Source organism: Catharus ustulatus, chromosome 14, assembly GCF_009819885.2.
Source record: "Catharus ustulatus isolate bCatUst1 chromosome 14, bCatUst1.pri.v2, whole genome shotgun sequence".
NCBI lineage: Eukaryota > Metazoa > Chordata > Aves > Passeriformes > Turdidae > Catharus > Catharus ustulatus.
In genome coordinates, this window is record NC_046234.1 from 17,174,458 (window position 1) to 17,187,333 (window position 12,876).

At 40.0% G+C, this 12,876-nt stretch overlaps 1 protein-coding gene across 2 annotated transcripts in view; it reads left to right on the top strand.

Annotated features, from left to right (window-relative positions):
- KLHL4 (kelch like family member 4) overlaps positions 1–12,608 on the top strand; it is a 36,960-nt gene extending 24,352 nt beyond the window's left edge. Inside the window, exons 6-11 of one of the 2 annotated variants that reach the window (XM_033072443.2) lie at positions 556–742; positions 3,651–3,875; positions 5,736–5,898; positions 8,475–8,687; positions 10,114–10,285; positions 10,966–12,608. In XM_033072443.2, the coding sequence (XP_032928334.1) occupies positions 556–742; positions 3,651–3,875; positions 5,736–5,898; positions 8,475–8,687; positions 10,114–10,285; positions 10,966–11,025 (1,020 nt within the window). In that variant the 3' untranslated portion in view covers positions 11,026–12,608. Of the gene's footprint in view, positions 1–555; positions 743–3,650; positions 3,876–5,735; positions 5,899–8,474; positions 8,688–9,717; positions 10,092–10,113; positions 10,286–10,965 lie in introns of those variants that run through there. The other variant, XM_033072444.2, reaches the window with a different exon arrangement.
- Positions 12,609–12,876: the final 268 nt, after the last annotated feature.

Below are 12,876 nucleotides of genomic sequence, written 5' to 3' on the forward strand. Positions count from 1 at the left end.
CAATTCATCCATCAAGCTCCAGAGCTGGACATCCTGGACATGGACAGGTGACACTGCTGTGTCTGTGGCATAGAGGAACTTTTACATCTCCTCAGAAATGGATACAGAATATCAAGACTGTCAGTCAGAACATTTAATGAATCTACATGACTGATGCTGCAAATATTGTACCTTAAATAATATATAAAAGTACTATATACACTTCATTGGAAATACATTTAATATCTTCTAATATTCACAGAGATGTCCAGTATGCTCTGTTAGATTTATTTACACCAGAATGAGTTTTGAATTCAGAGTGTGCAGTACTACAAATTACTGATTTTAACTTTTTTTAAAAGTTAAAATAAAGAGGTAGGAAAAAATGAATCAGAGCCACCACACTCATAGACCTTTCCCCCACCTTTATATAGTTTTGCTTGCATCAAAGCAGAGATCCCAGCAAAACACAAGCTCAAAATGAGCATTTGGAGCTACAAATACTTCAATTATTCAAGTACATGCAATTCTAATGATTTAGCTGTATATCAAGATGCTTTTCCCCCCATTTCTTAGCTGCTGGCTGATCTAGAAAACAGCCCAATGTTTGCAGATGACCTTGAGTGCCAGAAGCTCCTCATGGAGGCCATGAAGTATCACCTGCTGCCAGAGAGACGCTCCATGATGCAGAGCCCTCGGACCAAGCCCAGAAAATCCACAGTGGGTGCCCTTTATGCTGTGGGAGGCATGGATGCCACTAAAGGTGAGCCCACAAGTTAATTTGATTGGATTAATTAACTGTATTACAGACACCCAGGCAATATATGACTTTTATTTCAGTATTTTCCATGGGAAAATATTGATTTAGGGGTAAAAAAAGGAGAAAAAACAAATCAGAGAACAGAATCCTCTCTGTCAGAAGTTCTTCTTGCACAAATCATATTATAAACAATACACTTATATTTAAGTGAAGATTAAAGAAGTTTGATTCGTATGGTGATTTTTAAAATTAAACTTAGTGTGAATTTTTGAGGAAAACGGTTGAATTTACAAATCAGAAGAAAAAGTAAATATTTAAAATGTTTCAAGATTTGTTTAATATTGAACCTTGTGGTCTGTATTCTGACAAAGTGAAAAACCTAAGATTTCAAAGAAGCAGAAAAATAAAAACCAAAAAGCATCACTGAACTACAGAGAACTCTTACCTAATGCTTGTAAGTCCTTATTATAACATTTCAGGTGGATTTGTATTTTTCATGAAAGCAGACTTTTTTCAGGACTTCATACACAGGCTTTTTTTTCAGCTTTGTAACCAAAAGTTAATTATAATAAAAATATTCCAGTTTCTATGATTTGATTTCCACAACTGCAATCAGGTTACAGCTTTAAACATCGCTCTATTCTATTTAGGAGGCAGAATATTAAATCATTTTCTCCAGGAACCTCAACTTCAAACCCACAGCTTGGAGCCAGAGAACTCTAATTAGTTTAAAGTCTAGCGACTTGCTGCACGGAATTACTTTTAGCTGTGTGGGTTCACTTTTAATAGAATCACAAAGAAGATAATCCATTTCATGGTTTGCAAAAAGCTGCTGACAACTGATTTTTCCCAGTGTGAGAGACCTTGCAGAGCTGCCTCCCTATCTCTGTGCAATCAAATCAAGTGCAGAACACACGTTCATCACCAGCACAACATGAAAACACTCATTCCTAGGACAATTTAGCAAATTGGAGTTAATCTGCTGCAATTAAGTAGATTCATTAGCGGTACTGAGTGTTTATGAATTATATCAGACAACCAGGTAATCTTGAAACAACCTTCCCCTAAAATAAGGAGTACAATTTTCTTCCTAGCAAAGGTTATGCAAAGAAAGGGCTATTTCAGTCAACATCTGCACTTCCTGGTGCCTCTCTTCTCACCTTGGAGCGAAGCCAATTGTTTGAACTTTTGCCTTTGGATGGGTAAGAAGAGCAGCACTTCTGCTCCTCCCTGCTGTCCTCCACAGCTCTGACTCACATCTGGAGCCTGGGCTGGGCTGGGAGATAAAGAAACAGCAGAAAGGCACCAGGATGCACTGGAGGAAGAGCTCTGAGAAGGATCTCTCCACCCCTGGCAGTAACACACTGCCTGTGATAAAGGCAGACACCAGGCAATGCCAGGTTTGCCTCTGTGCTTATCTCAGGTGGAATATGAAGACAGGTCTCAAATCCCAATGATCAAAAGAAGATCAAAGAAGTGCTTTTGGGCTGGAATTTTGAAAAAAATGGGAATGTGCCTAAACCACGTTCGGTTTTGTGACTTTCAAATCTTCCAGCCTCTGTAAAAATCACAGCCCACAGGGTATGTCTGAACACACTTAAACCTGACTGCGTGTTCCCTGTGTTTTAGTTAGTGTGAGAGATTTCCTTTGAAGTGGAGAACTTTGGGGCACTCTCGTATTAGCATAGAATAAATGAGAGAGAATCAAAGCAAAGAGTAGCAAACAGAATAACAAGATGGAAAGAGCAGGCAAAGAAACCTAGCTGCTCTGAATAAAGGGGAGAAAGCAGAATTTCTGTCTTTTATTGCAGATGGAGCTGGTAGTTTCTTTCCCAACCTATGCATGTGGAAAAATATATAGATAAAAGATAGCATGAGATAAACTCTTATTTCACTGAATTTCTGGAGTACATCGGCTGATCTCTAACAGATCTCTAAACCAAATCCTATCTTTCTCTTCTGCTTTGTTGCATGGCTGTTTTCCTGTTGTAAAAAAGAATTTCTTAGCCACAAACTGCCTGTTGTTATCTTCAAAACACCACTTGTCTGGTCTCAAATCCCAGTCAAGGAAGAAGAAATGAGCTCTGTTTTCCTCATCTGGTTGCATTTGACTGGGCTGAATTTGAGCTCCAGGGTGCACTGGCAATTCTGCCTTGGATCTCAGTGAGCCGTGCCCTCGCCGTGCTGAGCAGCTCTCAGAGGAGCAATTATGGCTCCTGAGTGATGCTGGGAGCCAGTGCATGGAGAAGTGTCAGTGCTGAGTGGCAGAGAGTTCGTGCTTTATGAAGAGATTCAGTAAAAACCTTACAGGAGGGCCAGTGGCCTGAAAGAAATGGGAAATGTGGCTGATGTGTGACTGCTCCTGCAGGGCTGCTGCACAGGTGAGCCTCAGGGAAGATACCTGTGGGAGCCAGGGGTGCACTCACACACAACCCTGTCCTCTGCCTGACTCCATCCTAAAAGGGAAAATACCCACAGGACTCCTGAAGATGCTTGTCCAGCTCCTCAGACATACACAGAGTCTGGTTTTAATATCACTGATGCTTTAGGCACAAACGTGATTAAGAGTAGATTGTTTGAGGCACTGTATTCATAAGGAATATAAAAAACCCCAAAACAAACCCACAAACCCCCTACTCTCATGACATTTAAGAAACAGATTTAACTGACCTCCAAAATTTGCAGTGCTACAAAAATTGCCTCAATAAAATTCCCCCTTTCTTGCCACCAGCACCTTCTCATAAATTTGCCAATCCTGCGTGCAATTAATGCAGCTTTCTCCCTTGCTTCACATTAGAATGAAGTTCACAGCAAAACCTCACGCACAACATTCCAATATTTTATGATTTACCCATGTTTAGAGCTGGTTGCTGAGTGCTGCTCCCTCCATGGCTGTCTCTGTCTTTCACAGGCACCACCACAATTGAGAAATACGACCTCAGGACCAACAGCTGGATCCAAATCGGGACCATGAACGGCCGGAGGCTGCAGTTTGGGGTGGCAGTGATTGACAACAAGCTCTACATCGTGGGGGGCAGGGATGGCCTCAAAACCTCCAACATTGTCGAGTGCTTCAACCCTGTCACCAAGGCGTGGACTGTGATGCCCCCGATGTCAACACACAGGCACGGCCTGGGTAAGAGGGGCTCTGCCTCTGCAGACAACTCCCAGCTCGCACAGATGTTGAGAAAACTTCTGGCAGCACCCTGTAACACAGAGATACTTGCAGATGACATTTTTTCAGAGAGAGATTTGATAATTGCCATAATTTTATGATTTTGTTTGTATTCACATAACTGGCGCTGGTCTTCCAGAGTTAATTTCGCTTGTAGGAAATTCCAAAATATCCAAAATATAATCTAGAGTGAAAATAATCAGTTCTTTGCATGATTCAGTGGTCAAGGGATACAATTTGTATTTACAAATACAATATTGTATTTACAATACAATAACAACCTGATTTTACTTTATTTCTTTTATAAATTATGAATTAAGCCTAGAGAAATCAATCACCTCTGCAATTCAGATTAGGACATTACCACACTGAAGAAAACAGTGCATGGAAAAAAGTACAACTTCAACAGTTCTAATGTAATTACAAGAAGTATTACAGAGCTCTGCCATGGCTTAGTATCTGTGGAGTTTCTACTGCAAAATAATCCTTAATATTATTCACACTGAAGGAATAATATGAATATGAAATCTAGAATTTATTTCCAGAAATATAAAAAAAATAAGGCTAAGTTTATAGCTGAGTAGATTGTAACATCTGATGATGATTCCTGAACAATTTATATATCCCAGACCTTATGAAAAATCTGGCTTATTTTACGTTACAGAGACAGGTATTGCTTGAAATCATCCGTAGGTTCAAATGACATGGAATAATTTTATTTTTATGGATAATAGAGGAAGATTGATCCAGAATAATTTGGCAAACCTTTGTGGCCTGGGTCACCTTCTCCACTGCTTGGCAGAGAAGGGGCAGTATAAGGCTCTTACCAGCTAGAGCACAAAATTTATGCATCCAAATACTAGTAGGTGGCAAAGGGGAAGAAGACCAAACAGATGGAATAATTTTCATTGAAATCTTTATAATTCCTGACTGCAGGGACATAATTCTCCCTGACTAGTAGGTCACAGCCATAAATCTGAGTGCTCCAAGTTTGGCTTCAGTCTGTGCCTGGTTGGCAAAGCTGCCTCACACTCAGAGCCCCTGTTACCTTCAAGGAGATTCTGTGGAGCTTTTGAAGAAATCAGGCCATGTGTATTTAGGCCTGAAAGACAGATTTAGAAAACTTTTAAGCAGCTGGATTGAAACATTTCTCCTCACCCAACAAAGGGAGCAAAGAGCAGCAGCAGCTCCCAAAGGGAAGGCACCAAAGCTCTTCTCTGGAGAGGCACAATAGCCCAGGATTTGTCCACACAGAGCTTTGCAGTGACAGCCAAGCTGGCTCTCCTGTGCCTCAAGGACAGCAGATAGGAGCCAGCTCTTATCCAAAAGGCATTAAAATGTTGTGGTGCTGTAGCTGGGAAGGGCAGCCAGCTGCCCACCCACCCTGGCTCGTGCTGGCAGCACTACAGAGCTTCAGCTGGCTCAGAATTAGGAGAGGTTGTTGGTTCGGGCATATTTTTCATTGTCTGACTCAAGTTTTGCCTTTTTGTAGGAGAATAATATCATTTCCCAGTTAGGGGCTCAAATTTGTTTCAGAGCAAGGTCGCCAGAAGTGAAAGAGATAAAAGTCCAAGAAGAGAACACCAGAGCTAAAGCAGCTTTCCTCTAATCTTCTGGCAAAAGATAATGGTTATTTAGCAGAACGCTGCATGTGAAGTGCTTGTTTATCTTTATTTATTCTTCCAAATGAAAAGGCAGCTTTCAGATCTTTTAATACCAGTTGAAATTGCTTATCTGCACACGGGGAATTAACGCACGGGATGAGCGCGCCACCGGTCACGGAAACCGCGAGATAATTTGTCCCTCATTCCCTCTCTCAAGGAGTGGCGATGCTGGAAGGACCCATGTATGCAGTTGGAGGCCACGATGGGTGGAGTTACCTGAACACAGTGGAGCGCTGGGACCCGCAGGCACGGCAGTGGAATTACGTGGCCAGCATGTCCACCCCGCGCAGCACCGTCGGGGTCGCAGCCCTCAACAGCAAGTATGGCACCAGCAAAACCTCCCTCTGGGCTCCCCTTTGCTGCCCTCCTTGGAAATGCAGCTCCTTGAGTTGTGTTTTTAGGTTTGTGGTTATTCATGGCCCCAAGGAAACAAAGGGAAAATCTAATGTGCAGAAATAAGAAAGGTGTGTGGTAAATGGATGTCAGCCTTGCAGTCAGGTTGGAAACACGTTTTAAATTACAGCAAGGTGAAAATGTTATTGCATGTACGTCAGGATTTTACCTAGAATATAACATATGGGATATAAAATCAACTACTTAAAAAAATATTCCAAGTTTATGTTTACACTTTAAAATCATTGTGTCTAAGTAGACTTAATGTGTATGGAAAGGAAGTCTTTCCTTTGTCATACAAATTCACATCCAATTTTTAAAATGTTGAAGCTATATGATATGTTTAACAGAAAGAAGATGAGTTTATTAATTAGGTATGGAATAAACAGCCTCTTATAAATTTATAAATCTTATCCTATCCAGATTAGCTGCGCCCTCCATCTCTTGCTTAAATACATAAAACCAAGTGCTAATGTATTTAAACATTCTGCCAAGATGCTAAGGCCCCTCAAACACTTTTACATGGGAGCAGACAAATGTGTGGATCTTACAAAAGCCTTGTAAAAGGCCTCAGGTTATGGAGAATATGGTTTGAGCCAACATTTCTTGTTCAAACCTGTTGCAAACTCTTAGCAGTTTGTAGGGGCTGGGAACACTCAGTTACAGACCTGGCACTTTGCCACTGGCTTCCCTGATCACTTTGTAAATTCCTGAGAAAGAGCAGGATAAAAGGCAGGAACAAAGATGCCAGCAAAGGGATATTTGTAAATGCAAGCTGGGGGTTTGCATTCATACCAGGCAGGATTCAAAGGGCAGCTCACAAGTCCAAGAGAGGCAGGAGTGCCTCTCCAGGGCCCTGCTGTACCTCAGAGGAAATGTTCTCAGCAGAAACTCCACCAGAAACTCCTGTTGGTGCCTTCCACAGCAGCAGCATGCAGGAAACCACTTTGTCAGAGAGGAAATCAGCCCGATCCTGCCTCTGCTCCCAATCATTGCTGATACAAACTGTCTCCAGCAGGGCTTAAATCACGTCTGTTAGTCTGCTGATGTAATTTCTGGCATACCAGGAGATCAAATGTCCATCACTCAGTGCTACTGCTGTGATCCAACCAAGAGAATGCTTCTCCTTTTCCTGTTTCCCTAAATCACACCATATTTTTTCCTGTTCAGCCCCACCAAAAAAGCCTTTACATATCTGTGGAGCAGCACTTTTGTACCAATAAATGATCCATTGAAAACATCAGTCAATGGTGCTATATTTGATCTTTTCCTTAGAGAATGGGGAACACCACTGTGTTTGTAGACATGTTATGGAAAACAAAGGATCCCAACCAACCCCTTTGTATATACAGAGATTTCCTTGCCCTGTGAAAGCTGTGTAAACAAGCAGGCTGTATCAGTGGCAAGATGTGAAAAGATATTAAATCAAAGCCTCAAGTTCTGTATGGATCAGACAACAAACTGCACGACCAAAGTCAATTTTATCAAGTGAACAAACGTTAGGAGAGTTGGGGATTTTTTATTATTCTAATGTTGGTCAAGAATCTCACAGGTAAAAATATGCACCAGAGAAGTCTGAAAGCTTTTAAAGTTTCTGGAATAAAACAGGCACTTCTAAAGGAAAATTCAGCTTGTCTGGTTTACTTGATTTACTCTGGGCTTGTTCACGTGTTCCCTAGGTCTCTAATAAGCTGCACTAAACAAATTCAATTTCATGGCAGAAAACAATAAAAAGGGTCTGAAAGGGAGTGGAAAAAGGAGCACACTCAACACCTGAACACATCTTATGTTACATTCCATCCAAGTTAGCTTGAGACCAGAAAGAAGTTCAGGTGTTTTTGAATTCATTGACAAAAAGCCAAAAACTCTGATGTTTTTTAACATGGGTTACCATAATTTATCCCTAAAAGTTGCCCCAACATTTTTTAACAGGAATTACCGCAATTTATCCCTAAAAGTTGCCCTGACTTCAGCTGTTTAAATCTCCAGTTGTTTGCTAAGTGCCTTTGGGCTAACAGACGAAATGATTCAAGGTGGTGCCTTCTGATGAGAAATTTTCTTAAATACAGACTTGGAGGAAAATATATTTAATATATGTTTTATATATATCTTTTGTTATCTAATGAAGTTATTCAAGTTAACTGCCCAGCAGAAATTTTTAATGTGATAAAATGTCAAATATTCTGTAACCCTGTCCCAGGGAATGCTACCATATATTTCAAACATATGCATCATCTTTCAATTCAATACTTTCTGTTACCCACATTTAGAGAACCTGGTATTTTTAATGCTAATTTTCACATGTGGCTGCTTGAACATTTCCACTGCAAGTGAAGAATACAACTTCATATAACACATAAAAACCTTTGAGCCAAGGCAGCTCCAAAGCACAGCAAATAACGGGAGTAATGACAATTTTAGAGTGAAGTCAGCCAGATAAAATTCTTGTCAGTGGGAGAATAAAGACTGAAATTGTTTTCCTGCTTGTGGGTCATTATCCCAGGCTGTACGCCGTCGGAGGGAGAGATGGGAGCTCCTGCCTGAAATCCATGGAGTGTTTTGACCCTCACACCAACAAGTGGAGTCTGTGTGCCCCCATGTCCAAGAGGAGAGGAGGGGTTGGTGTGGCCACCTACAACGGGTTTTTGTATGCTGTGGGAGGCCACGATGCTCCTGCCTCCAACCACTGCTCCCGCCTGTCCGACTGTGTGGAAAGGTAAGAAATTATTACTATGATTCTGAATATTTTTAATTTTTTTTTTCTGTTTACATTCCAGGAAGGGATTATAGAATAAATTCTCTTCACCATTGTAATGTTGTGTTTGTAAAACACATTCTGCCTTTTAAAAATAGTATTTAGGGCAGGAATAACTGATTTCCAACACTTTAGTGGTAACAAAAGAATTAAACCTCAGCAGCAAATTCCTCCCTTCTGCCTGAGCTACCCAAGAGTCAGGTAAAAGCAATTGAAGTACTGGGGCAAATTCAACGTGTGAACTTTCTATTTCTCAAGTGCCAGAACTCAGGTTTAGCCTGCTTGTGCCATGTGCTGTAGGAATGAAATACTTCTCAGTTGTTCTTCCAATAATTTGACTGATACTGATAAAAAAAGTAAGAAATATAACAAAATCTTGTCATCTGGGGAAAAGAAAGGAAAACTGAGCAGGTGTTAAACCCTGCTGTGAGCAACAAGTGCCAAATTCTGTTCTCAGTTAGATGGGGTAAAGCAGGAACTGCCTGGAATTCACTGCAATTTATACTGGAATAGATCAGAAGTAAAATCAATATTAATGTAAGACGCTGCCATGCATTTCATGTGAGAAACGTGGAGCTACTACACAAGATATTTAACTTCTTTTATGGTAAACTTCTCTGAAAACATTCATTCTGACAATGAACAGAAAACCAAAAGATTTTCAGAGGAAGAAAATAAGAATATATTGAAATTAACTTTGCTGAGTCAACTTGTGGCCATGCTATCATTCCCTCAGGTCCCATTTGTGTTTAAAATGTGTTGATGACTTAATGTAATTGAGATGGAGAGACTGTAATCAAAATGTGAAAACGGGTATTTCCATGTGCTAGAAGGCCCCTCTAGTGGCTAAATAAAAAACTGAATCACATCTCAGTTCTACTGAGTGTGACCCAAACAGCAACACAGGGAAAAGCAAGCGAATATCAGCAATTTAAATTTGAAATGTGCCTCCAGCATGCCTTTTGCTGAATTTGATCCCCAATTTTCCCAGGTATGACCCCAAAACAGATGCAGGGACCACAGTGGCCCCTGTAGAGAATGAATCAAAAACTAAATCACATCTCAGTTGTGCTCATTCCTGGTGTAACTCAGACAGCAACACAAGGGAAAGCAAGCGAATATCAGCAATTTAAATTTGAAATGTGCCTCCAGCATGCCTTTTGCTGAATTTGATCCCCAATTTTCCCAGGTATGACCCCAAAAACTTATGCCTGGACCACAGTGGCCCCTGCTGTGGATGAATCAAAAACTAAATCACATCTCAGTTCTTCTGAGTGTAATCCAAACAGCAACACAGGAGAAAACAAGCATACAGAATATCAGCAAATTAAATTTGAAGCATGCTTCCAGCATGCCTTTTGCTGACTTTGATCCCCAATTTCCCCAGGTATGACCCCAAAACAGACGCCTGGACCACGGTGGCCCCGCTGAGCGTGGCGCGGGACGCGGTTGGGATCTGTCCCCTGGGGGACCGGCTCTATGCCGTGGGGGGCTACGATGGCCACTCCTACCTGGACACTGTGGAGTCCTACGATGCTCAGAACAACGAGTGGACAGAGGTAAAGGGAGCACAAGTGATGCCTCAGAAGTGATAGGGGCTCTCTCAGCAGCTGGGAATAATTCTGTCCAAATAATTGTAAAATTATCGCCGGTTTGGTGGAAAACGACACGTCGGGATGCAGCAATGCTGTAGGTGGGCTTGGATAAAATATCAACTTCCTCTCCTGTAAAGTAACCACGTAAAACTTTTCAGACTGGGGGTGGAGGAAATGCATGGGCAAGCAAACCAGATTGCACAAATCACTTTGGGTTTTAAGTGCTTAGAGTCACTGTTGAATTGTTGACTCAATCGTCAGCAATTCCCCCTTCTGGAGGCACCCTCAAACTTTCATATTTATGGCCCTCTCCACTGAGAACAAAAGGAAATGCCCGGACTGCCAAGATGCTTTTGCAGCCACTCAATCTGTGGTTTTGGAATATTGGATGTGAAGGCTTTTTGAATATGTCAAGGGAACAACACCAGGCTGTGCCCTTGTAACCCAGGGCTGCTGAATTTTGCAAAAAAGCCCAATCTGTGTTTTCATACCTTAGTTAAATCTAATTTTTTTAGCATTACATCAGCTTGAATAAACAATTTTCTTTCCTATTAATATGAAAGTAATTTCTTCTAGTCCTATCCATAGCACGCTACTAAAAATGTTTGTTCCTTTTTCTTTTCCTTTTTCCTTTTCTTTTCTAGGAAGTTCCTGTCAACATTGGCAGGGCTGGAGCATGTGTTGTTGTTGTGAAGTTGCCCTGAGGACTGTAAATTATCATGAAACTGAACTGAGGGGAGTCTCAGAAACCAAGAAACCTTCCCAGGACAGCACAGACTGCACACACCTCAGCAGCCCTCCCTTACAGCCAATATTCATCCCTGAGCCATCACACCGTTACAGCACAGGAGTGTCTTCCTGCTTCCCAAAAATCAGAAAACTTTGCAGAAGTGAATTACTTTATTATGCCTAATTCATAAAATCCAGTAAAATCGTTTAAATGTTTGTATGGTTTGGGTTTGTTACAAAAGTGTATCTGTTATTTATAAAATGGAGCAGTGAGAGATGTGTATAAGATTTCAGAAACTTTTTTCTTTCTATGTTGTCAGGAATGCTAAAGTTTACAAAATAAAAAAGCTTTTATACTTTAAGGAAATTAAAATTACTGTGAAACACCTCCAACAGGGAACTGCACAAAAAGAAATATTTGCTCTTAAATATTACTGTCAACAGAATATTTTCTGCAGAAGCAACTTAATTTCTATATTCGGAAATTAAACTCCTAAATAAACTTTAAGATCAAATCAGAGAAGCAATTTGTTTATTTTCCATCCAGCACTGCTAGAACTGTGACGGAATATCCATTTTTAGCAGTGTATTGAATTGAATAATTCAAGTTAATTTCGTGTAGGGTTAAGGTACCTTTATGCTATTGTGTGCCAGCAGAAAGAAATCTCTTTTGTCAAAACATAATGCAAATGTAATTTGCAATCATTTTCAGTGCAAAGATTTGTGATGTTTCCATGCTGCTCTGTGTGTCAGGTTATTCATGGATTTCTCTTTACCCACTAACCATCTGTCAGTGTGTGTTAAACTGATCTGACTATTCTTGGGATAATAACTGTGCATTAAATCTTAAAACAATCACATAATTACATTCCTTGGATATAAGTTACAAAATGAAATGTTTATATCATATTGATATGACAATCTTTGACCTCAGCTGAAGATTACCAGCTTTCTCTGATGTACAGTAGAAAAATGGTGAGGAATAAACCACACCCACTGTGTAACATTAGATACCATTTATTTAAACATGTTTATGTTCCAGCTGGAATTAGTGGAATAATAAGAATCAAGAACAAACAGGAAAAGGATCACCTGAAAACAGCACATAGTATTCCACATGCATGATATTTTCTTTTTGTGTGCCAATTTCTACTGTTTTGCTTTAATTTCTTTTTTTTTAATAATTTCAAATTCTGAAATTGTATTCTAGAAAAAAGAATGTATGTAAGATATTCTATGCTGTAAAGCACAATATTTGCTCAGTATCCACCTCAGTGTTTGTTATGTTGTTTTGTCAGTACCAGAAAATTCAGGACAGAGAAAAAAATCTCTGAATGTGTAGACCAACATTCCTGATAGAATACTGTGTTTTCAGATTTTAGCAACATGTTATTTTAAAACAAATTTATAGTATTAAACCTATTGAATGCCTCTAAAGAAAAAAATCTCATAAGCATATTTATAAAAAGAAGAACATTTTTAACTTTAAAAATCAATTATGTTTATATATATATAGCATGCTACATTCAAATAAACTTTACTTTCTCTGCTAAGAAAATTTGGACTATATTTTAACAACTTTCTGGTCTTTATTTTACACCCTCTCAAAACTAGAAGATGCAGAAACATCAATCTCCTTTTTGTACTTTATGAGAACAAAAGATGCACAAAATCCATCCTGCCAAGCAAATGGGGAATGAACCCTAAACCAGCTCATGGGTTCCAGAAGTCACATTAGAGGAAGGAAATATTTTAATTTCCCAGCAGATCAAGAATCTGAAGCAAACACAAGGGCCAAGCACAGACAGAGACCCTGCCCAGCACAC